At 43.2% G+C, this 22,400-nt stretch overlaps 1 protein-coding gene across 2 annotated transcripts in view; it reads left to right on the top strand.

The window, feature by feature from the left end:
* Nucleotides 1-9,457: 9,457 nt before the first annotated feature.
* Nucleotides 9,458-22,400, top strand: part of VAV3 (vav guanine nucleotide exchange factor 3) — a gene marked incomplete at its 5' end in the record, with an annotated part of 392,829 nt that continues 379,886 nt past the window's right edge. For both annotated transcript variants that reach the window (XM_082833520.1, XM_082833521.1), the window contains one exon: nt 9,458-9,661. In XM_082833520.1, the coding sequence (XP_082689646.1) occupies nt 9,458-9,661 (204 nt within the window). The remainder of the gene's footprint in view (nt 9,662-22,400) is intronic.

Genomic DNA, 22,400 nt, shown 5'->3' on the forward strand with positions numbered 1-22,400 from the left:
TTAAGACTAGAGGTAGAACTGTCTATAATAATAGGTCCGAGACCACTTATTCACTTGTTCATTCATTCAATAAATATTTAGTGGGTTCTTGGGAATTCCCAGATGAACTAGACACTGTATTTCCTTAAGGACTTCTCTTAAAACCAACCATAAGACAAGGTAGAAATGACACTGGTGGGGATGGGTGAACGGTGGTGGTGGTGGTGAGGCAAGGATGAGGTTGTCACTGATTACCAGGGCGGGTCCTCTGAGGAGGCAGCCTTTACCTGGGCTTACCAGAGTCTGATGCGGGCAGAGAAAGATGCCTCAGCCTAACTGAACCCTCCCACCCACTCATCATATGCATAGGCTACAGATCTGGCTTAGGTTAGAGCCACATTTTGTGGCCACGGAGCATAGCAAGGCTTACATAGCTGTAGGAACTGAGTCCACAGGCAACACTAATTTAACAACTGCTCTGGTTTGCCACGGTGTGTGTAACTTGAATGAGATGCCAGTTTAGATTTAAATCCAGCTGCAAATTGACCATTGCTTAGCTCATTCCTGAAAGATCCTTTGAAGAAGTGGAATTCAGGGCTAGGGGCTTCTCCAGGTTATCTGCAGAGTCTGAGAATACTGTGGAGAACTTCCAGGTAGAAAAACTAGAGGGAAAGACAGATCAAACATAGACAACATCTTTAAACCTATATCTCCTTTGAATCTGTTTTTGCAAGCAGCAAAATATTATCTCTATCTTTAAATGCAGGGAAGTGAAAAAGGGTAGTTAAATCTGATTTCAAAAATAATTAGATTATTATGTAAGAGTTACATGAGTCTTTCTTCACTGATACTAGTTTCTGGCTCTTCAGAGGTAAACACTTTTTAATCTATAAAGAAACTATTGCCACTTTCGTATATACTCTAAAAGGAGTTGCTAAAGAACTTTTAATCTCTGAATGTGAGAGATGTAATGAGAATGAAAAAGCAATTGTGAGGCAGATATCTGCCATAAAATGTCTAAACCGGATGTGGTAGTGAGGAAAGACCATTCTGTTCATCCTCATTCCAGTGCTGGAGACCCACTGGCTTTGGGTCAGCAGAATGACTCCTCTTCCTTTTCCTAAAAATTGAACTGGTAGCTTCAGGGGAGGTGTAGGGTCACAGTCATCCAGCATCCACATACAGATCACAGCACGCAGCTAGAAAGAGAAATTTCAGCCAGTGACCACATCTTCCCAGGCACTTTCAAATAAAAGACAGATCAAAATGAAAGGCACTGATAGGCAGCGAGCAGCAAAATCTCATTCACTTTGATTCAAGTAACTCAATTCCCCATCAGTGTGATGGAGAGAGGTTGGGAGACCATAGCCCTTGTGCTGGTATTGATCACTCATCTTCCCCAGTGGCCAGCACCCGCCCCTCTCCCATTGTATTATGAGAAATCTGAACCATTTAGTGCTGAAGCAGGGTAGCTTGGGAGATGAGTGCTGATACAGGAGGAGGGGGGTTTGTTGTGAATTACCTTGATTAGTCAGGATTTTCAACACTTTGGAGTTTTTAATTAATGCCATCAACTCTTTTTGCTTCATCGAATTGCAGGTGTCAACATTTTGGGGCCTGGGGGCACCCCAGAAGTTATTCCTGGTTCCTGTTACTTAGAGTGATTAAGTAGACAGAGGGAAAGGGACATAAAGGTGGAGATAGCAGGATTCTAGAAGATAATAGACTTCATTTAGCTGGCTGCTCTTCTAGGCCTACGGCAGACCTCAAGAAAAATGTATTCTGTGTTTGGTTTATCTAGCAATCCTAGCTCGGTACGTGTTCATAAGTTTACTCTAGTTTCAACCACTATAAGCAGTTGATATTAAATATGAAAACAGCACTGCACAGAAAAATCTGGGGTCTCTGTGCCAACTATAATATCCTTGCCTTGTAGTGTTAACTAAATTTTCACAGAGATTTAGTATGGAACCCTGTGTCACTTTTATTCTGTATTCTCACATAAAATTCAAAAGAGTGTTTTTGCACTTAGAAAGTGCTAAATATTTATTAAATGTGGTAGGAAAATCAGATTTGATATATTGGCAGGGTTTTTGTTTTTTGGTAATGGACAGTAATCCCCCCTCCACACTTTTTTTGGAAATGATTGTTCTTCCTATATTGTAATGACATTTAAAATATACAAAAAAGTACTTGTCCTATTTTCTTCAGGTCTACCAATTTCATCTTCTCTCTTTAAAATAATCTGAATTATTACTGTTCTCTCAACACTATGCTCTGATCTAAACAGCCCTGAATTTTAATTCCTGAAATATGTCAGCGAGGGGTGAAAACAAAGTTAGCAGAACACATGAGTTATTTCCTAAATCTAGGAACTTTCTGTAAGAACTTAAAAGTTATAGCCAGCAACAAACCAAACAGTTTGAAACAGAAGTAATTATTGTGTTTTCATTCTGATCAGATATGGTGTTCTTTTAGTGCTGCCGGTGTCTCCCTTTTGTGTTTGGGCAATAAAAACCAGATTATGATTTTATAGGTAACCTAATGCCACGATTACAGAATGGAACGTAAACTGTCTACAAATACATGAATGTGAGAATGTCTGTGTGTGCACATGTGTGAAGTTAATAAGGCAGTTAGGTTTCCATTTTGGTGCTTTTTATTTTTTAAATAAATTTATTTATTCATTTATTTATTGGCTACGTTGGGTCTTCGTTTCTGTGTGCTGGCTTTCTCTAGATGCGGTGCGCGGGGGCTACTCTTTGTTATGGTGCGCGGGCTTCTCATTGCGGTGGCTTCTTTTTGTTGTGGAACACGGGCTCTAGGCACGCAGGCTGCAATAGTTGTGGCGCAGGGGCTTAGTTGCTCCGCGGCATGTGGGATCTTCCGGGACAAGGGCTAGAACCCGTGTCCCCTGCACTGGCAGGCGGATTCTTAACCACTGCGCCACCAGGGAAGTCCCTATTTTGGTGCTTTTTAGCATTCTCATGTCAGTTCCCAGAAAAGCTGGTTAACCTTTTTATTAAATCACTCCCGTCTTGTCAAAATGAGTCTGATGGTCAAAAAAGATACCTACAGGTTTTCTAAACCACAGTGTTTCAAAACCTGATGTTAGTCTGAAGCATAACAAAACACAACAAAATAAAACAAAAGGGTTATAGTAGAAAAGAATAAATGGAATGCTTAACATTTTAAAAATAAAAAAAATAGAATATTTAAGAATAAAAACAAAGATTTAAAATAACATTCCTTTACCAAACAGATTTAGATTCTTTTCCTGATAGCTGAATAGCAGTAGGGGGGGGGAATGTCATTTATGTAAATATTAAAACTGTACTTTAGTCATGAGTTTGCACAGGTGTGGAGCATCTAAAGTTGGTTATGTATAAAGCCATCTCATTGCAGGCTGCTCTTGGGAATCTCTCTGTATAAATCTCCAGGGAGGCAGAATGGCATCATGTGTGGATGTGTCGATCACGTGTGGATCTTGGCATTAGGGTGCTTGGGCTCCAATGTTGGTTCTGCCACTTACTGGCTGCTTGCATTTAGGAAAGATAGTTGAGCTTTCTTAGCCTGAGTTTCCTCATCCCTGAAATGAGGTAAATAATTGTACTTACCGCAGAGACGTTGAGAATCAAATAAAACAATGCACAGAATGTTCAATAGCTAGCTGTCAGTGCTCATAATATCTCAGTAAATAATAGCTGTTGTTGTTATCTGCTCTCAGGCATGAGGTATGAATTTAACTAAACGGTAACTTTTCCAGGGAGTTTTCAGTTGTGTGATAATGGATTTCAATTGTTAAAGAAAATTTAAACAAAAACCAGGGCGCTTTTTAATACTTCTGTACTCTCTTCACATGGATAAAGCCAATCAGTCCTGCAGAATTGCTTTATTTTCCTAAGGACATTGTTGGCGGCAGGAATAAATCTGGGTGAAATGTGGAAATGGTAAAGGGAACTTTAGCCTTGCTGCGCTCCTCTCCCAGCATCGCTATCATTGTATGATTTGCATCTTCTTCATCTCATTCATCCCTCCCTCCCTCTCTCCCTCTCTCCCTCCTTTCTTCCCTCCCTCCCTCTATCCCCTACTAGGTGCTAGGCATTGGAGATGTGACATGAATTAAATACAATCCCTGTTCCCAAGGAGCTCACAGGAGGGTCATGGTGCGGGTACAGGGAAGATGGTGGTAGTTGTGGTGTCAGACAAAGAGATAATTATTCTGCAAGGAACTTAGTCTAATGATTGAGATATGCATAGAATTTGGAAACAGGAGCTCCAAGGACTTCCCACAAAAGTTTCCTTACATTGGATTTTAATATTCACCATCGCGGTGTGAAGAGCTCTCTCTTTGACAGTTTGTTTATATCAACATGCAAATGAAATTGAAATGTTTCCCAAATTAGATTAAGACCTTTAGTTACTCACAGGAATACATAACTATTTAGCTTTTCCCTGTAAGTTCGACCTTCTCAGTCATCTTTAAAACATAATGTGTACATGAGTCACAGCTAATGTTTAACAATGGATGAATGTCTAAGCAGAGCTTGAGGGGTACAGCATGTTTAATTGAACCAGATTCTGAGAAGACCCAGCTGAGGTGCAATTAACTTGGTGAATTAAACCTTTGGAACCTCATTTTGTGTGTGTGTGTGTGTGTCCCGCAGAGAAAGGGGGAACAGTTGTATTTTCATTTATTTGCACATTAGTTACCTAATTAGTCCATCCCTTGTAACGAAAAGACTTAGGGTCATGTTCTTATGGCCCTTTTTAAGCTGCTTCTTTGGAAGCTGTTTGTGTCATAAATTATTTCTCGTAAATTTATTTTGTTAGATTCTAAGTGACATCTTGAAAAGGGACATTATTTTCATTGTTGTTGTTCTTATTACTATCAGAACTTAAACAGGTCAGAAGAGAAAAAATATCCTGAGATCCTAAAAAGATCCTGCTCAGTTGTACCTAAAAATCTTTAAGTTCACACTGAATTGGGAACATTTATTAAAAGAATGATTGTCATAGAAATCCCAATCTACCCCCATCCTATCTTCACAACGGCTTTGTGGTATTTATTTATTTATTCATTTTTGTTGCATCAGTTTTTATTTTTATTTTTCAAACCATTTTTATTGGAGTATGATTGCTTTACAATGTTGTGTTAGTTTCTGCTGTATAACAAAGTGAATCAGCTATATGTATACATATATCCGCATATCCCCTCCCTCTTGCATCTCCCTCCCACCTTCCCTATCCCACCTCTCTAGGTCACAAAGCACCTAGCTGATCTGCCTGTGCTATGCGGCTGCTTCCCACTAGCTATTTTATATTTGGTAGTGTATATATGTCAATGCCACTCTCTCACATTTAAAGCAGTATCAAATTACTAGAAACTTAAAGCCTGCATCCCTAATGTTTATGTGAAACCAACCAACATTTGATTGTAGTTGAAGAAAATTAACCTAACAGACGGAGAAGCGGATTTCAGTTTGCAGTATACAATATTTATTTTTTTGTGTTTTTAATTCTTTCCTATACTGATTTATCTCCAATATGCTTCAAAATGATGTACCTCTTTTGTGTCATAAATTAAGAAACAAATAAGGAATAAGAAATTTGGGTTTCTCAATTTCTTGGTGGTAGATAAATCTTAGTGCTTTTCTAAACTTAGGAGGTGAAAGAATAAGAAGAAAAAATAGTAAGGATTGAGCGACAACACAGATTCTAGCGAACAGTGGATTTACGTGGCGCTCACCAGCTTTACTTCAGTCATTTGGTACCTTAGGACTGAGGCATAATCTAGGGAATTTTCTAATCCTTACTTTTCTGATTATGGTGTAATTTTGAACATGGAAAGAGACCTAGAATGTGACATCCATCATTTATTGTCTTTCCTGCAGCTCGGGATGCCACCCATCACATTTCCCTTTTGTATAAAGTGTAGGGCTGAGGCAATGATCCAAACCACAGAGCCATGCTGGAGAGGAGCAGGTTGCCTGCTATGCTGGAGGGTCCAGAAATGCTAACGAGACACACAGGAAGCAACGGACCTTCCTTTCATGGGGCCCTGATACCTGGTGAAACAAATACCGGTGTGAATAATTCCTGATCTTTTTGCTCTACCAGGAAGAGAGAACCGAAGGAGTAAAAACGGGCAACATAGCTCATTTGTTCATTCATTTACTCCCTCGACTAATATTTATTGAGTGCTTGTGGTGCACCAAGCACCAGGGCTGGTTCTGGGAATTTGAAGATGAATAAGTTATCGCTCCTGCCTTCAAGGTGTTTCAGTCTAGCAGGGAGAAAGACATTTAAACCAGTAATGAAACGTGCTAAGGTAATTATTACAATGGGGAGCAGTTTCGAACAGAAACAGCATAGCTGTGGAGGCCAATGAAACTCAGGCTGTTACTGAGCTTTGTAACCAGGAGCAAGGTGATCAATGCCTTTGATCTTGGTTCTTCATCTATGGTGGTGGTGGTGGTGATTTCCTCTAACTTGCAGATAATGTACGTGAAGCGCTCAATGGAGGGCTTGGCATTCAGGAAATGGTAGAGTGTGGATGTGCTTCAGGTGCTCACATAGGCCTGCAGGGCAGTGGGACCACTGTGTCCTGAGTCTCATGTCATGTGTGCAAGAATGGCTTTCATTGGAACACTGGGGCCCTGGAATGACAAGGAGGTGCCACTGACAGAACTTAGTACCCTATCACTCAACTTATCATTGTCATTAGGTTGTAAGGTTTTAAGGGAAGGACCACAGATGACAGCTCAAAAAAGCCCATTGCCATTTTTGTTCTCATATGAATTTCTGACACTGTCTTCCACATGACTCAACTTTTGCCACTGAGCTCCTTGTTTACTTGAAGATGCCTGCACTTCCACCAGCCTCCTTCTCTTCTAGGCCTTCCTTATATTTTCCTGTTGCCCTTCTCTCCACTCTCTGGCTTACTGTACTTGAGAGATATTATGTTTTGAAGTTATATTTTTAATGTATATATTATATGTCATATGTAATATATATAAATTATAAAAAGTTAAATAGAATTTAGTAGGTCATTGCTGCCTTTTTGTGAACTAAAAGCTATTGATTAATGTTTATAGAGTTCTCACTAAGTGATAGGCATCGCATATCTTGGCATTATATCAGTGCTTCTCAGACTTTAGTGTAAATATATGTCACCTGGGGATCTTTTTAAAATGTAGGTTTTGATTCATTCAGTGTGGAGGTAGGACCCAAGAGTCTACATTTCTAACAAGCTCCTGAGTGATGCTGTCAGTCCATAAACTGCATCTTGAATAGCAAGGCACTGTATCATTTGATCCTCACACCAACACTATGAGGTGAATATTATTTTTCCCATTTTACATATGTGGAAACTGAAGGTTAGAGGAATTAGATCATTTTCCCCAGGTCATGTTGCTAGAAACTTGCCATGTTCAGACTCTAAACTCAGATCTGCCTCCTGATATATATCATTTGGGCTTTGGAAGTATCCTACAACCCCCAAAGGTGATCTGATGCTACCTGAAACAAAATTTATATTTTTGTTGACTATTCCTTCCTTTTTTATGAAACTTCTTTGCTAATTTGATTTCTCTTTATGCAGGACCTTGTATTACATAGTGATTCAGTTGTGTTAGATTTTGTTTCTAAAGATCATATGTAAAGTTTATTTTATTTTTTAAATTTAATTTTTATTTTATATTGGAGTATAGTTGACTTACAATGCTGTTCGTTTCAGGTGTACAGCAAAAAAGTTTTGTATGATTTATTTGCCAAAATTACAGGTTAGGAAACATTGTACCATTGATGCAATCTGGTTTGAACACGAGGAAGTTGCTGGGGAAGGATCAGCGTGAGGAAAGGAAATCCTCAGGCTGATTTATTGTTTAATGCTCAGTGTACACAGTGTGCTACGCTTGTCACAGGCTAGTGGGAAAGGACGCAGCCTCTGTGCTTAACAGATCAGATATATTTTTAAAAATAACATTGTGACCTGCTTATAAGATTAATATGGTTCACAACAGAAAATTTGAGCTACAGTAATGTAATAGTACAATAAAAAATGATCTAAAATCCCAAGTGATTTCATATTTTATTTTTATTTTCAAAATTTAAAAGAATATATCTCTAAACGGTGACCCAGGACCACATTTACAGAGAGCACCAAGAGTTCAATGTGGCAATATTTTGCGATAAATAATTTAAACACTATTTTTGGTTTTGAGGGGCAGTTAGGAGTCCCCCCCCCCCCCCACAAATTTAAGAAATGAGAATGCTCTGCTCAGCCAGCACTAGAGTTCTGGGGTCATGTTCCACTAAGGGTCCCAAAGCTTAGCCCAACCGGTGCAGCTGAGGACTGAGATTAATTGCGCTCAAACCCGGGCCGTCGCCGACGCATGCGCAGTGTGGCCGCCGTGGCTCCGTGGGCGTTTCACAGGCCTATTTCTCCCCGGCAGGTTTTTGGGCTGTCAGCTGAAGGGCTCGGACTGCGACGCCGAACAGTTCCGAGCCTGAGAGGGCAGAAGGAAACTATCTCTAAGTGAAAAACACCTCGCGTCGAAATAGGCTTGTGGGGGGGGGGGGGCGGGGAAGGGTTTCAGCAGGCGTCTCCACACACTCACTTTAAGGTGCCAAAACATCTTTACGAGCAGCTAACTTGGAGGAACAGGAACTATCTGTGGGAAGAGAATTTAGAGGGTGGAAGGGGGTGAGGGGGTAAAGATCTCTGTAACTTTAAGCGTTGCGTTCTCAACATGCCCTTTGCCTTTTTTTTTTTTTCTTTCCATTTCTCTGGGGAGTACGGATGCCCCAATTAATCCTTGGCACCTCTCGGACCCTTTAAAAACTGTCATTGCCGTTTAGGAGGTCCTAACAGGAGCCCCCACCGGACTACATTGTTCAGACGCGCTCTCCCCAAACCCGGGAGGCGTCCGGAGAGAAGATCCCCAGGCGCCTGGAGCTGGGTGAGCTCCGCCAACCTGAGGGATCGTGGTAGGCGGGGGCCCTGGGATCCCCTTGGCCGCCACCGCCCCTCTCCCCTCCCCTGCCCTCCCCTTCCCCGCCCGGGCCGCCGACCCCAGGCCAGGGCGGCGCGCGCTCTCCCACCCGCGCCTCTGGGGATTCGCAGACGGCAGCGAGACTGGCCGGCGCGCTGGGCATGCTCAGTCGCCCGGCGCCGGGCTCGCGAGTAGGAAGCCTGTGCTCGGTCGCCGCCGCCGAGCCGGCCGGGGCGCACGACGAGCGCGCGGGACTCGCTTGCAGCGGTGGTCGGACGGCGGTGGACCCGGGCCGAGACCGGAACCAAGACCCGCGCGGGGCACCCCGTCCGCCTGCCGCGGCTCCTGCTCTCTCGCACAGTCGTACAGTTGCAGGAAACGGGCCGACCGCGGCTGGCGTCGGGGAGGCGGAGGAACGGCGGCGGCCGCCGCTGCATCCTCGCCGCCTGCCCCTGCCCGGCAGCGTCCCGGAGCCGTCGGGCATGGAGCCGTGGAAGCAGTGCGCGCTGTGGCTCATCCACTGCAAGGTGCTGCCTGCCAACCACCGGGTGACCTGGGACTCGGCGCAGGTGTTCGACCTGGCTCAGACCCTCCGCGATGGAGTCCTGCTCTGCCAGCTGCTCAACAACCTCCGGGCGCACTCCATCAACCTGAAGGAGATCAACCTGAGGCCGCAGATGTCCCAGGTAAGGAGGCCGGCGCGGGCGCCTCCGCCTCCAGCCGGCAAATCGCATTAATCAGCCGGGTAATTTCTTTGTGTAAATGCAAACATCTAGGTGCGTTCGGTTTCCCCTGCCTCGCAGCCTTCTGCTTTGCGGACCACTTCGGCTTCTTGTACCTTGGCTTGAGATGGTTTAGCTCTTTAGCTGAAGGCTAGAGCCCTGCGTCCTGAGACGGTATGAGGATTTTGTAAGGGCTTTCTGTGAGGCGGGAACAAGCTGTCTTAGGGTGCCCTGCACCTACCTGTGTGTGTGTGTGTGTGTGCGCGCGCGCGCGTGTGTGTGGCGGGAGGCAACGAAAGGAATTTGATCCGGCTCTTTTATAGTAACGATGGAGAGGCATGAAAGGAGCTGATGGGGGTAATTTTGCCTTTAGTCTGTTCTTTTGCTTTGCGTTTCGTCCCCATGTTTTCTTGAAAGCGGAACCATGACATAAAGAGGACTCTAGGAAGTGGAGGGCGTTCCGGTACCGTTATCTGTACAGGAATGACACTGACCAAAGGGCGGAAAAGGGAGCACAACAAGGCGGCTGCCCCGAAAGCCCCCTGAGCTTGTGGCCAGCTGGCAAGCTACATGGTTGGGTTTATAGCTAGGCTTAAGCCACGTGAGAAGGAGCAAGTCTAGTCTCTCCCAGCCGCGACAGGAAACGAGAAGTTTCGCTCCAGATTCCGCTTTCCTTCATTTGGTGGTTGGTCAGGTGGTGTGGTGCACTCTTGGCTCCTGTGTCTGGAGCCTTTCCTGGAGGTGCCTCTTTGAGGGGTTAAAAAAATGCAACTCCGGAAGGCTGTGTGCACCCTAGAGTAAACTCAAAAGTCTCAACTCAGTGGAATGGTAGTTTCTTGGTCCCGTCAGAAAGTTTGCATGCAGAAAGCTGTTAAACACAAGTCAATACATCTGTTTTCTCTTTCAGAATGTAAAAAACCACTTTCAACTTACAAGGGAGAGGAAACAGTCCCTTCCATGACACACTTTACCACTAATCCTGAATGATACAGAGCCTCAGCTATTTAGCAACCAGAACAGTGCCTTTTACAGCGGAACTGACTTTATATAACGAATAACTATGTTTCTAAAGTTAGGGCACACACATTCCTCTCTTCTTGATGTCAGCGTTTCATCAGGGCCTCTCTGCACCTCAAATTCTGCATCCCTTGCCTGTCTACCTTCAACCTGCTGATTAGTGGTCCCCAAGAAAGAACAGGCTTGTTAAGTGGTGAGAGCCATATGGTTTTAGAAGTGAGATAATTTATTTCGTACTCTCCCATGAGCCTGGGTGGTGACTGCTAACTCTACGGACCACTTAAGTGTTGTCCCAATTCAGGATATCCTGCCCAAGGGTTTAACAGACATTTCCATTAAGCTGGGAGTTGCTGCTCTCAACAGAGTTCTGTAGGAAGCTGCAGGTGATTATCCAGTCTGCAGATTCCCATTTTCCACCTGGCCTATGGCCTCAGGATGCCTTGGCCCACCAGCAGGGAGTACAGTACTGTGCTCATGTCCTGAAACTTCAGTTGCCCGGAACTCTTAGGGGCTGTTCAGTAAGTTGTTCTCAATAATGAAGTATTCTGGACAGCTGAGCATCTCCCTATTTCAAGCTTCTAACCTTTACTTGAATTGTAACAATGGATGAAATTTTTTTCAAATTCTTTTTGCTCTTTCTTCCCCTTGTAGAATATAGTAGATGTAATTTAATCGTTTTGTTGACAAAGGATTGTCATTATAAGCATCATTAATGAAAATTGAGCACATATGCTGCTCTAAGAACTCTATTCCCTACTGGGAGTACCACAATGAACACCTCAGGATCCTTGCCCTAAAGGAATTATTACACTGCTCTATCATATAAGCCACCAGGTTATAATGAACTAAACAGCTGAATTGACCTTTCTTAGGCTGTTGTGCTTTTGGGCTCTTAACCCTAAGCTTTCTGGTTCCAAATTCAATGCAGTAATTTTCTGTGAGTGCGGGCTTCTCCCACAAGTGAACCGTGGAAAGTTAGTACCTGAATATGGTGATGTCTCTTTTTGTTGCCTTCTTGATTCTTGGCCACATTGCAGAGAGATAAGGTTTCTGAACAGCTGAGTGCTGGACAGGTGAGCTTGTATTATAGAGGTTGTCCTTAAATCCTTAAATGAGATTTAGTGCATGTTTTCATTAAATACTTCATTGATGTATTTAACATGCCTACAGTGACCAGCAGATACTATGCACTTAATAGGTATTCACTATTAGCAAAATTACTTAAAACATTTTTTTTCTGCTATTGTCACATTAAGAGTAATAGGTTATAATCAAAATTTTAAAACGGTTGCAAGGTCTACAAGTTCCTTTGGGCTGACATCTCTATTTCTGCCTCTAACTACTCATATCTTTCTTGGTGAAGGTTCTGGCTGCTTCCGGTTATAAGGCTTCTGTGCCATGAGCTCTATCCATACTATATAGTGAATAACCTAATAACCCAGTGAAACCCTGACATACGCCCCAGCAGACTTTACTCTTCTGAGTTTAGAGCTGTCATTACTAGTATGTGTGGCTTTTCCCATGTCGAAGACTCATTCTGTCCATCCAGCTTAGGTTCTGTTGAAGATATTAACTTGAAATAAACGATTTCCTTTTAGCACCTGATCTTCTGAGCCAGGAAAAAACTGGAGGCTCTCACTTCAGAGTTTTGTGGTATTTGAGACTGTTATGAACAGATGTTGACACAAAAAATTTTAGCGTATAGATGTCTTATTGTTTTTAAGTTTTCAGAAAGAGGCTATGAATAGCCTCTTTTAATAAGAGTGTGTACCTCCAATGAGTGGGATTTATTCCACTCTGTTAGCCTTCTGCCTTGTTTGTGTTAAAAAATAATAACCCTGCAAATAATTAAACAATTTTAGGTTTGAATCTTGGAGTCTTAAGTTAATCAATTGTCCTCCAAAATAAAATTAGAAATGGGACCCCGATTCTCTTACTTAGTAATTGTTCTTTTTGGCTGTGGACATCAGCCTTTTTTTGGGTCTTGCTATGTTGGTAAGAGGACAATCTTCTTTAGTTCAAAATAGGTCCTTTTTTTTGGTAACCCTGATTTAGATTTGTTTTTATCAGTTAAGGTGGTAAACATTAATCACATTTAGTTACACATTTAACATATTCCTTTTATTATAAAGAAAAAAATGAAATAAAACCCAGATGATCCATGAAAATCCACACAATCCGTGAAATCTGGTCTCTGTATATAGTAGACAGATTTATTTTTCATCTAAAACAGTGTTCTAGCTAGGATACCAAGCACATACATGACACTGGAAGAGAAGAGCCTTCCTGTGCTGGTTGTACTGGGGGTGCAACGTGGAAGACTGTGGGTTGTGGGCTTGATGTCACTTTTGGTGGTTAAGAAGTTCTCCATAAATGCCTATAATTAACCATGGATGTATCATCAATGAAATTATCTTAATCTTACTATTTTGTAATTTTAAATTTTGCTTTATATTATGTCATAGGATGGGAATAACACATTTGATAAATTTGCTGACCACTATGTACCGTGTAGGTAAACTTCGAATTTTCTTAAAATGACTTATTCAGGTTTCAAGGGTTCCTTGAACAAATGTTTGTTCCTACTATGTGTCAGGCACTGTTGTAGGCACTGGCATGGAGCAGTAAACAAACTCAATGGAGTCCCTGCCCTAAAAGGACTTATATTTTAGTGGGGGACAATAAATAAATAAATGGCTGTAGAATGTGATGTGCTGTGAAGAGAGATGGACCTGGGTAAGGGACTAGAGGGAAATGTGATTTGATTTTATGGAAGGTAGTCAAGAAAGGCTTCTCTCAGGAGATGCCAATTGAGCAGGACCTGAAGGGAGTGAGAGAAGGCAGGAATGTGGATGTCTGGAAGAAGAAAATTCCTGGCAGAGGGAACACCAAGGTCTTGAGGTAATTAAATGGTGGGTAAACTGAAGGAACAGCCAGAGGCCAGTGGGCTGGAGGACAGTGAGTGTGGGAAGGGGTCGTAGGGATGAGGTGAGAGGGAAAATGGGGGCCAGATGTTTAGGACTTGTGGGCCATTGTAAGGACGTTCACCCTGGGTGAAATAGGAATCACGTGGCTTGACTTACCTTTTCAACAGGGTCACTCTGGCTGCTATGTTGAGAATAGACCACAGAGCAGCCAGGATGGAAGAGTCAGGCTAAGGCCATCATTTGGGCAAGTGGTGATGGCGGCTCTGACCAGAGTGATAGCAGGGCAGGTGGTGAGAAGGAATCCAACCCTAGGTATATTTTGAAGGTAAAGCCAGCCAGGGTTTATTGATGGAATCAAATGAGCAGTATGAGAAGAAGAGAGGAGCCAGGAATGAATCCAGGGTTTCTGGCCTGAGGAATTGAACTGATGGAGTTGCCATTTACTGAGATGGAGAAGATGGAAGGAAGAAGAGCTTTGGGGGTTGGGGGTAGGGAGAGGGGGAGGACAGTCTGGAGCTAGTTATGTCTGAAATGCCCAGCAGGCATCTAGATGCTGAGCAGGCAGCTGGAGAAATTGGAGATGGGAGAGGAAAGGTTTGCAGTCATCAGGGTATAGGTGGTATTTAAAATCTCAGCACTGGATGATATCACCTAGGGAGTAGTGTAGGAAGAAAAGATCAGACGCGTGAGCCATGGGGCCTGCCCATGTGTCAAGGGTAGAGAGATGGGGACCTGTAAGGAGTTGGGAGGGAATGGCCACAGGGAAGGAGAGAAGTCAACAGAGTATGCTTCTAGCAAACCAGGTGAATAAAGTGTTTCTAGAAGGAGTGATTAGACACGTCAAATGCTGCTCTTCAAGTGGAAAAAGATTGAAGATAGAATATTGTATTAAGCAATGTGAAGTTCTTTGGTGACCTTGGCAAAAACAGATTTGGTGTGTGATGGGCGAATGGGAGAGGATCTAGACCACGAGTATAGACATGTGTTAGGGGGTGATTTTGCTGTGGAGAGAGCAGATAAATGGGGTAGTGGCTAGTAGGGGAAAAGAGATCAAGAGGGTTTTCTTATCATACAGAATTTTTATTTAATACCGAGTATAAGAACTCTTTTAAGATTTAGACAAATTTTGTCATATGGCACACTTGTATATATGTATATGTGTGGGAAAAATATGTGTGTATATAAGAAAATATAAATGAAATATATTTAATGCGTATTTTCTGCGGAGCACCATGTGTTGGTGATGCAGCATTTCTAAAAGAATTCATCACTTTTGTTCCCAGGATTTCCTTCCAAGCTCCTAACACACAGTTGGGTTTTTATTGCTGTTACTACTTCTTAAAGAGAGCTTTATTTCTGCTATACATAACTGTACATTATTTTAAAACTATTATTATATGAGTTTTAGCATTAAGGTGTGCTTCCCAAATGCGTGTCTGCATCCTCCCCCCTCCCCCCACCCCCGCCCCAGGTACTGCTGTGTGAAGATTACTGGGTTATACAGAAGAGAGAAAAAAGGCTGTCATTGTCCAAAAAGAGTGGTGTGCCAGTTATATTTTTAGCCAGTCAGTTCAGAAAATAATGTCATTATTTAACCTTTCTTCTCAGGAGTCAGTAACCTTTTTGCCATTTGTTGGATTATTCTCTTGGCCAGCATAAATTTAAACTTGACACCGATCAAGATCTTTTCCTGTGAAGTAGCTCAGGCATCTTAAGCACTTGTTCTGTCTGCATACTTGATGGCTTAACCTGGGCTCTCCAGGAACCAGAGCCTGGGGTAAAGGATTGAAGTGCTGAAACTTTATTGGTGAGGTGCAATCCCATGGTTGTCAGAGTGAACAAAATGAGCAAGTGCCTTTTTTTTTAAGATGGGGAAAATTATATCATGTTTGTAATGCAGATAGGATTGATCCAGTCTAGATCACCACTGATTTCCTAACTTTCAAATACAACATACTCTTTTTAGATTATTTTTCTTAAACTCACAGTGGCAATTTACATTATTCACTTTTCCTTCCGTCCTGAAACTCTTAACTGTCATCACACTATACTCTCCTGGTTCTCTCGTACCTTTTAAATATTTATTTATTTATTTATTTGGCTGCGTGGGGTCTTAGTTGCAGCACGTGGGATCTTCGTTGTGGCATGCGGGCTCAGTAGTAGCGGCACGCTGGCTTAATTGTCCTGCGGCCTGTGGGATCTTAATTCCCCAACCAGGGATCGACCCCGCATCCCCCTGCATTGGAAGGCGGATTCTTAACCACTGGACCACCAGGAAGTCCCTCTTGTACCTTTTGTATTCCTTCTCAGCTTCCTTTGCTGGCTTCTCTTTAAACATACCTTAAGAATTTTAGAGTTTTCTCCTTCGTTGCCTTTTTTCGTATCCTCTTTCCTGTATCATCTCATGACACTGTGGCGTTACCTCCTTTTCATACCCTGATGGACTGCATGTTCATGGTGACAGCCTATATCTGCCTGTTTTATGCCCCCACCTCTGTGGTTACAGTGACTGCTTGGATGGAGGGATGAGAATCACGTGATCAGAGTTCACTGTGGAAAGTTCAGCGACAGCAGAGTGAAGGATGAATTGGATGGGGTGGAGCTGGGCGTGAGAAAGACTCCTGCTGAAGCTCAGTTAGGGGAGGAGGAGGCCAGTGGATGCGAGGCCGGAGAAGGGGTGGGAGTGGAAGCATAGGAAGGAATGAGAAAGATGAGAGAGAATGAAGAGTTGTAATGCACCAGACTTTGGGACCTCTTAGGTGCAGTACTAGTGGAAAGTATCTAGGATGAGCCTCAGGTTTCAGGCTTGGGTGACTAGGGCAATAGAGAGGAGGTACAGAGGTCAAAGGGAAGGGGCACAATCAGTTTTGGATGTTGAGTTTGAAGTTGTTACTAGTTACCTTCCGTATTCTGTTTCAAGCATCCTACTCTCTTACTAATCCTTCCTTTCTGGATTATTCTACTAATACCTAAAATTCAACAATCTTTTGAACTGTTGGTCCCACCACCTCTTCACTGCCTTCGTGTCTTCATTTCCCTCCTACTCAGCTTAAATACCACGGTCATTATAGTTACTTCCTTAGCTTCTCTTGGTTGGTGATACTCATTTGGGTAAAATATAACCCTGGTTAAATCCAACTCTCTACTTACTCCCTGCCTGCAATTCAGCTGCTGAACCTGACCGGTGGAGGAAAACGCATACCACCTGAGTGCTCTCACTTTAAATTCACGATCCCTAACCTCAGGTGGGCGCCTCAGGCAACCCAGCCATCTGAGTACATGTCTCTAGACCAGACATTCTTAAAGTGTGATCTGGGGGCCTCTGATAGTCCCTAAAATGCTTTTAGGGGTTCCCTAAGGTCGCACATTCTTTTAATAATATTATTAAGACACTGTTTGCCTTTTCTCACTCTTCCTTTCTCACGAGCGTATAGTGGAGTTTTCCCAAAGCTACATGCTGCTGACCTGTGTTTGTGTATGTTTTAAAGATTTCTCATTTTAGAATTCTAGTATATTAGGTGTTGATAGATATAACCCCTATAAAGAAAAGCTGCTGAGGATTCTTACTCATTAATTTTTTAGGAGTGTAAAGGGGTACTGAGACCAATTTGAAAACTGCCCTAGACCATCCAATTTCTGACTCTCCCAGATGCCTGTCTGGTACCTTTTCTTCTTGAACCTGCATCTTCATTCTCCCTCTCAACTGGTGATCCTGCTTCCTATTCCACCGAGAAAACAGACACAGTCAGAGGAGAGCTTCCTCAGGCGCCCACCTTCCCGCATCTTGCCCGTAGACGATGCTTTCTGTCCTCTTCTGTGGGTGAATTATCAATGCTCCTAGCAAAGGCCAGTTCCTCCTTCACTCTATCTCCGTGCTTTCCTACATCTTCCGTTCTCTCCTGGATCTTTTTGTTTGCATGCACGGGATACATTTTCAAGGTAGAGCCACAAAGACTTGCTGATGAGCGTTGGGTATGAGGGAGAGTGACTAAGGACTCCTAAAGTTTGACCTGAACTACTGGGGCAGGTCAGCATAACCTCCTTATAACTGTTCCCATGGACCATGGGATAAAATCCAAGCTCCTTGGTAAGCATTTCAGGGACCCGTGGGCTGGTCCTGCTTCATGTCTCAAAGCTCTTTCAACTGTGTGCTCCTGACCTTTTCGTGGCTTCTCAAATGAACTATGCTGCTATTGCGTTTGCCTATTTCTCTACTTGAAGGGTCCTTTCTCATTAGTCTGAAGGAAGACTTGGTTCAAGGGCCCTTTGCAGTGAGGGCTGCCTAACTCCTTCCGCAGGTGTGGCTGATCTCTTACTACTTTGTGCCACGCTGTATAGTGTACGTGGGTGGAGGGCAGCATTCCGTACACTGTTTTGCAGTCTTTTTCTTATCTCTCTCTCTTCCAGGCTGTGACCTGCTTGAGGCTATCATAGGCTTTTTCATTTATATACATCTCTAGAATCTGACCCAGGGACTCATACGAAACATGCATACATAAGTAGGCATTAATGAAACTTACTGAAAATGATAACTCTTAGTTTACTACCTTGTCAAACACACCTATATAAAATTTAATAAGATGTGCTAAGCACTATGTCATTAAAAACCCAAAACATCTGTTCTTTCAGTGGCATTACTAATAATAGGAGATAACATTACTCTGCTACTCACCACCTGAGTGACTTCCAGAAAGTGCCTGAACCTGTCTGTTCTTCAACTTCTTTATATCTCAAAAGCAGGCGTGATGAAAGAACCTACCTCCTGGAGTGGTTGTGAGGACTAAATGAACTAATTATCCCTATGCTTGGCACATAACAAATGCTCAATAAATGTTTACTACTTTTACTACAGTTATTACTACTGTTTCTGCAGAAACACTCCAGGCAGTGTGTTAACACCTTCCTTGCATTATGTCATCCAGTCATCACAACACCATGAGACGGGCACTGATATTCATCCCCGCGCTACTCTCCAAGGCTAAGAGGAGTTAGTAACTTGTACTAACAAGTAGTGGTAGAGGCAAGATGAGAATTAAAACATTTATAGCGAACTGAGTTCCCATCCACAAGGCTGTTGGCATATCTGAATGTGAACTGTGAGGACTTTTTTTTTCACTCTCTTTTGCTCTTGTGGCATTCCTGTGGAGGAATGCTGTCACTGGTTTTGTAGCTGTTGATTATAGCACCTCCACACTGAGTTGGATATTGAGTAATAATTTTGGTTTAGGGTATTGAATGTATCAACTGGATGGTTTTATACACATTTATCACACGAATCAGTATGAAATGGGAGATAGGCTTTTGACAGGTATGCAGTGGGGAAAGGAAAAAAGCAGATAGAAAGACTAAGGAAAGTTAACGAAAGGAAAGGAGAAAATGAGTGTATGCTGGTCCCTTTCGGCCTTTTAACACTGTGCCTCGTGACAGCTGGTCTCGAGCACATAGTTTAATGCCCTACTCTTGAGCAGGGTCAGGACTGCTTGCATTTCCCTGGGCAACAGGAACACCATTGTTTTAAATGGCATGTTTTCAAGTGATTGTCTTTTTTTTCTTTTATGTATTATAATCATTCTTCTTGTAAATTCACAGGCATCTATTGTTAGCTGTTAATTGGAATGCTATATCCCATTCTTTTTTCCCCTGTTAACACAGACCCTGAATGATATTAAGGACAGTCACAAATTCACATTCTGCCTTTCCCCGTCTCAAGCATTTACAGGACAGAACCATGAAAAGTGAAGGAAGCAGCTACTTCTGAATTTCATGGAAAAACTATTTTAGAATTGTATTTTATGCTGCTGTCTGAATGTGCTTTCAAAATGTGTGTTGCAAGACGTGTAGTCAGCTTTTGAGTGGTTTGCTTAACAGGAAGCCGGCAGCATATGCTGCTCACAGGGGAGTGCCCTAAAGGGTCAATTAATATGGAATATTTAATGAAACACTTGATACTCACCTTCCATGATTTTCAAAGTGCTTGTCTTAAAATAGGTCTGGAACAGCTGGCCTGAATAAACAAGCATCATGCCTCTGTGCCTACTAAGTCAGGAGCCTTTTCCTGGGGGTGTGGTTTAATGAAAAGACTTCAGGCCAGGAGTCAGGAGACCCAGGTTCTAGTCCGAGCTCTGTCCCTGACATGTGACCTTAGCAAATACCTGCTTCTCTTTGTCTCCACCTTCCATACTTACAGCAATGATAGAAAATACTTACATATGCGGCAATGTGCTAAAAAGCAGCTAAATTTTTTACACATATTTAGATCTCACTTAGGAGGTATTACCTTTTTTTTTTAACATCTTTATTGGAGTATAATTACTTTACAATGTTGTGTTAGTTTCTGCTGTATAACAAAGTGAATCAGCTCTATGTATACATATATTCCCATATCCCCTCCCTCTTGCGTCTCCCTCCCACCCTCCCTATCCCACCCCGCTAGGTGGTCACAGAGCACCTGAGCTGATCTCCCTGTGCTATGCGGCTGCTTCCCACTAGCTATCTATTTTACATTTGGTGGTGTATATATGTCCGTGCCACTCTCTCACTTCGTCCCAGCTTACCCTTCCCCAGCTAGGAGGCATCACCTTTCATGAGGAGAGCTTTGGGACAAGCCAGAAATGTTTAAATCCCAGCTCTGGTACTTAACTTTCCCAAGGTCATAGAATTGTTAGTTTCCTTGCTGAGTCTCAGTTTCCTCCTATAATAGGCAAGAAATAGTAAAATCTACTTTGCAGGATGTGGTGAGAATTCAATAATATATGTAAAATGCCTGGGCATAGTAGGTATTCGGCAAGATTTTATTTCCTTCCTTCTCCCCCCACCTCCTTGATCCTCATAAGAGGCAGGAAGAACAAGGTCTTATCTCTGCTCTACAGAGAAGGAAGCTGAGATGTGCACTGGCTAAAGGACTTTTCTCAAGGTCACGGATAGGAAGTGGTAAAGACAGGACTTGAGTCCAATTGTCCTAATTCTAAATTCACTGAAGTTTCCCATTCCTGCTACCAAGCTCAGCTGATAGATGGTGAATTGCATGAGCCAATGACTGGGAACATGCTTGGAGAAAGCAAGGCCTGTTCTGCAAATGTAAAATGACATTATTATTTTGCACTGAAGTTTGCTGTATTTAAAATAGAAACATCTGGGCTTCCCTGGTGGCGCAGTGGTTGAGAGCCTGCCTGCCGATGCAGGGGACACGGGTTCGTGCCCCGGTCCGGGAAGATCCCACATGCCGCGGAGCGGCTGGGCCCGTGAGCCATGGCCGCTGAGCCTGCGCGTCCAGAGCCTGTGCTCCGCAATGGGAGAGGCCACAACAGTGAGAGGCCCGCGTACAGCAAAAAAAAAAACAAAAACAAACAAACAAAAAAAAACAAACAAACAAAAAAAAATAGAAACATCTAAAATAATGAAACCAGATTTCAGTTATTTTAGGGTCTGATTATCTAGTTTGTGGCTTATTGGATTTTTGGTAGTTTCAAAGCTCTTCTGCTTTCTGCTTGGTTCTGTTTTCATGGAAATTTGTGCATATGGTTGATTGATTCATCAAATTATCCATTTGTCTGCTAAATATTGGGCTTTGTAGTAGATGCTGAGGATTCAAAGGTGAATAAAACTCAACCCCTGGCCCTGTGTTGCTTTTAGGCTACACAGCACAGATTTTACCTCAGACATGCCCTTATAAAATGCGGGGATGGGAAGGGATACTTGAGTTAGAGTGATGGGCGTGGCAAATGTTGGGTAGATGGGTGATGCTTTTTTGGATGCACTGTTAATTTGCTGATGTTCAGGGCATGACATTAACATCACAGAATGGATTATGTGTGTGCCTGGCCCATGGTATAGCTCTCCTTTCCATAGACCTTTGTCTAGTATCTCCTCTTCCGTGCGAGGCACTGAAAGCAGAAAGATACATGACACGGAGTTTCTGCTTTTGAGGGGCTGGGAGAAAGCAGATTTGACCCTGGAGCGAGGCTTTTGCAAGAATGAGAAAGGAAGTCACTGGATGCTGCAAGGCCGGTGCAAAACTGCACGCAGCTGGGTGAGAGAGATGAGACCCGGAAGAGGACAGACATGAGTGGTTACTAGAGAGGAAGAAGGTTTGTGAAAGAAAACTAGGTGGGGAGAGTGTGTGTGAGACGGAGGATGTACAGAGACATTCAGACTTTGGTGATGTCCCCAAAGAAGGCAGTTATTCTGAGCACTGATAACGTTAGTACTGGAGTAGGGCTGTACCGTTGGCATTTGGCCGTGAAGATGTTCAGTTACATCTGCCTGGTGTGTGGCCTGGAGCATCAGAGGATGGCCTATTCTCTTGAATATCTTAAAAGCTGAGGGAGCAGAGACTACAGAGTCAGACTGCTTAGTGGGCACGTAAAGTAAAGCACGGAGAGCTGGAGGCCTTCTCACTCTGCCTCTAACCTCCTGGCTTGCCACCTCTGCCTCCCACCTGTCAGAACCTTTCCTTATCCTCCCTGTGCCCTTCTGTTGATTGACATCTCCTCCTTCCCTGGTCCTTTTGTCCTTGGCTGTATACTCCAAAGTCCTGTCTGGATCTGTGCGGTCAGCTATTCCACTTTCACCCCCAATCCCCTTCACCTTCTGTGACCTCAGATGGGCCAGCCTGGAGCACCCTTCTCCACAGTCTTTCCTGTTCTTGCGTGTGAGCTGAAGAGAGCTGTCAACGTCAGCACACCAGCCTGTTTTTACTGTCCAGTTTCACTGTAGCCTCATGCTGTTTTTCTCACCTCTTTGCCATGCCTCATGTCTTT

The sequence above is a fragment of the Leucopleurus acutus genome (assembly GCF_964270905.1).
Source record: "Leucopleurus acutus genome assembly, chromosome: 2".
In the NCBI taxonomy this organism is placed as follows: Eukaryota; Metazoa; Chordata; class Mammalia; order Artiodactyla; family Delphinidae; genus Leucopleurus; species Leucopleurus acutus.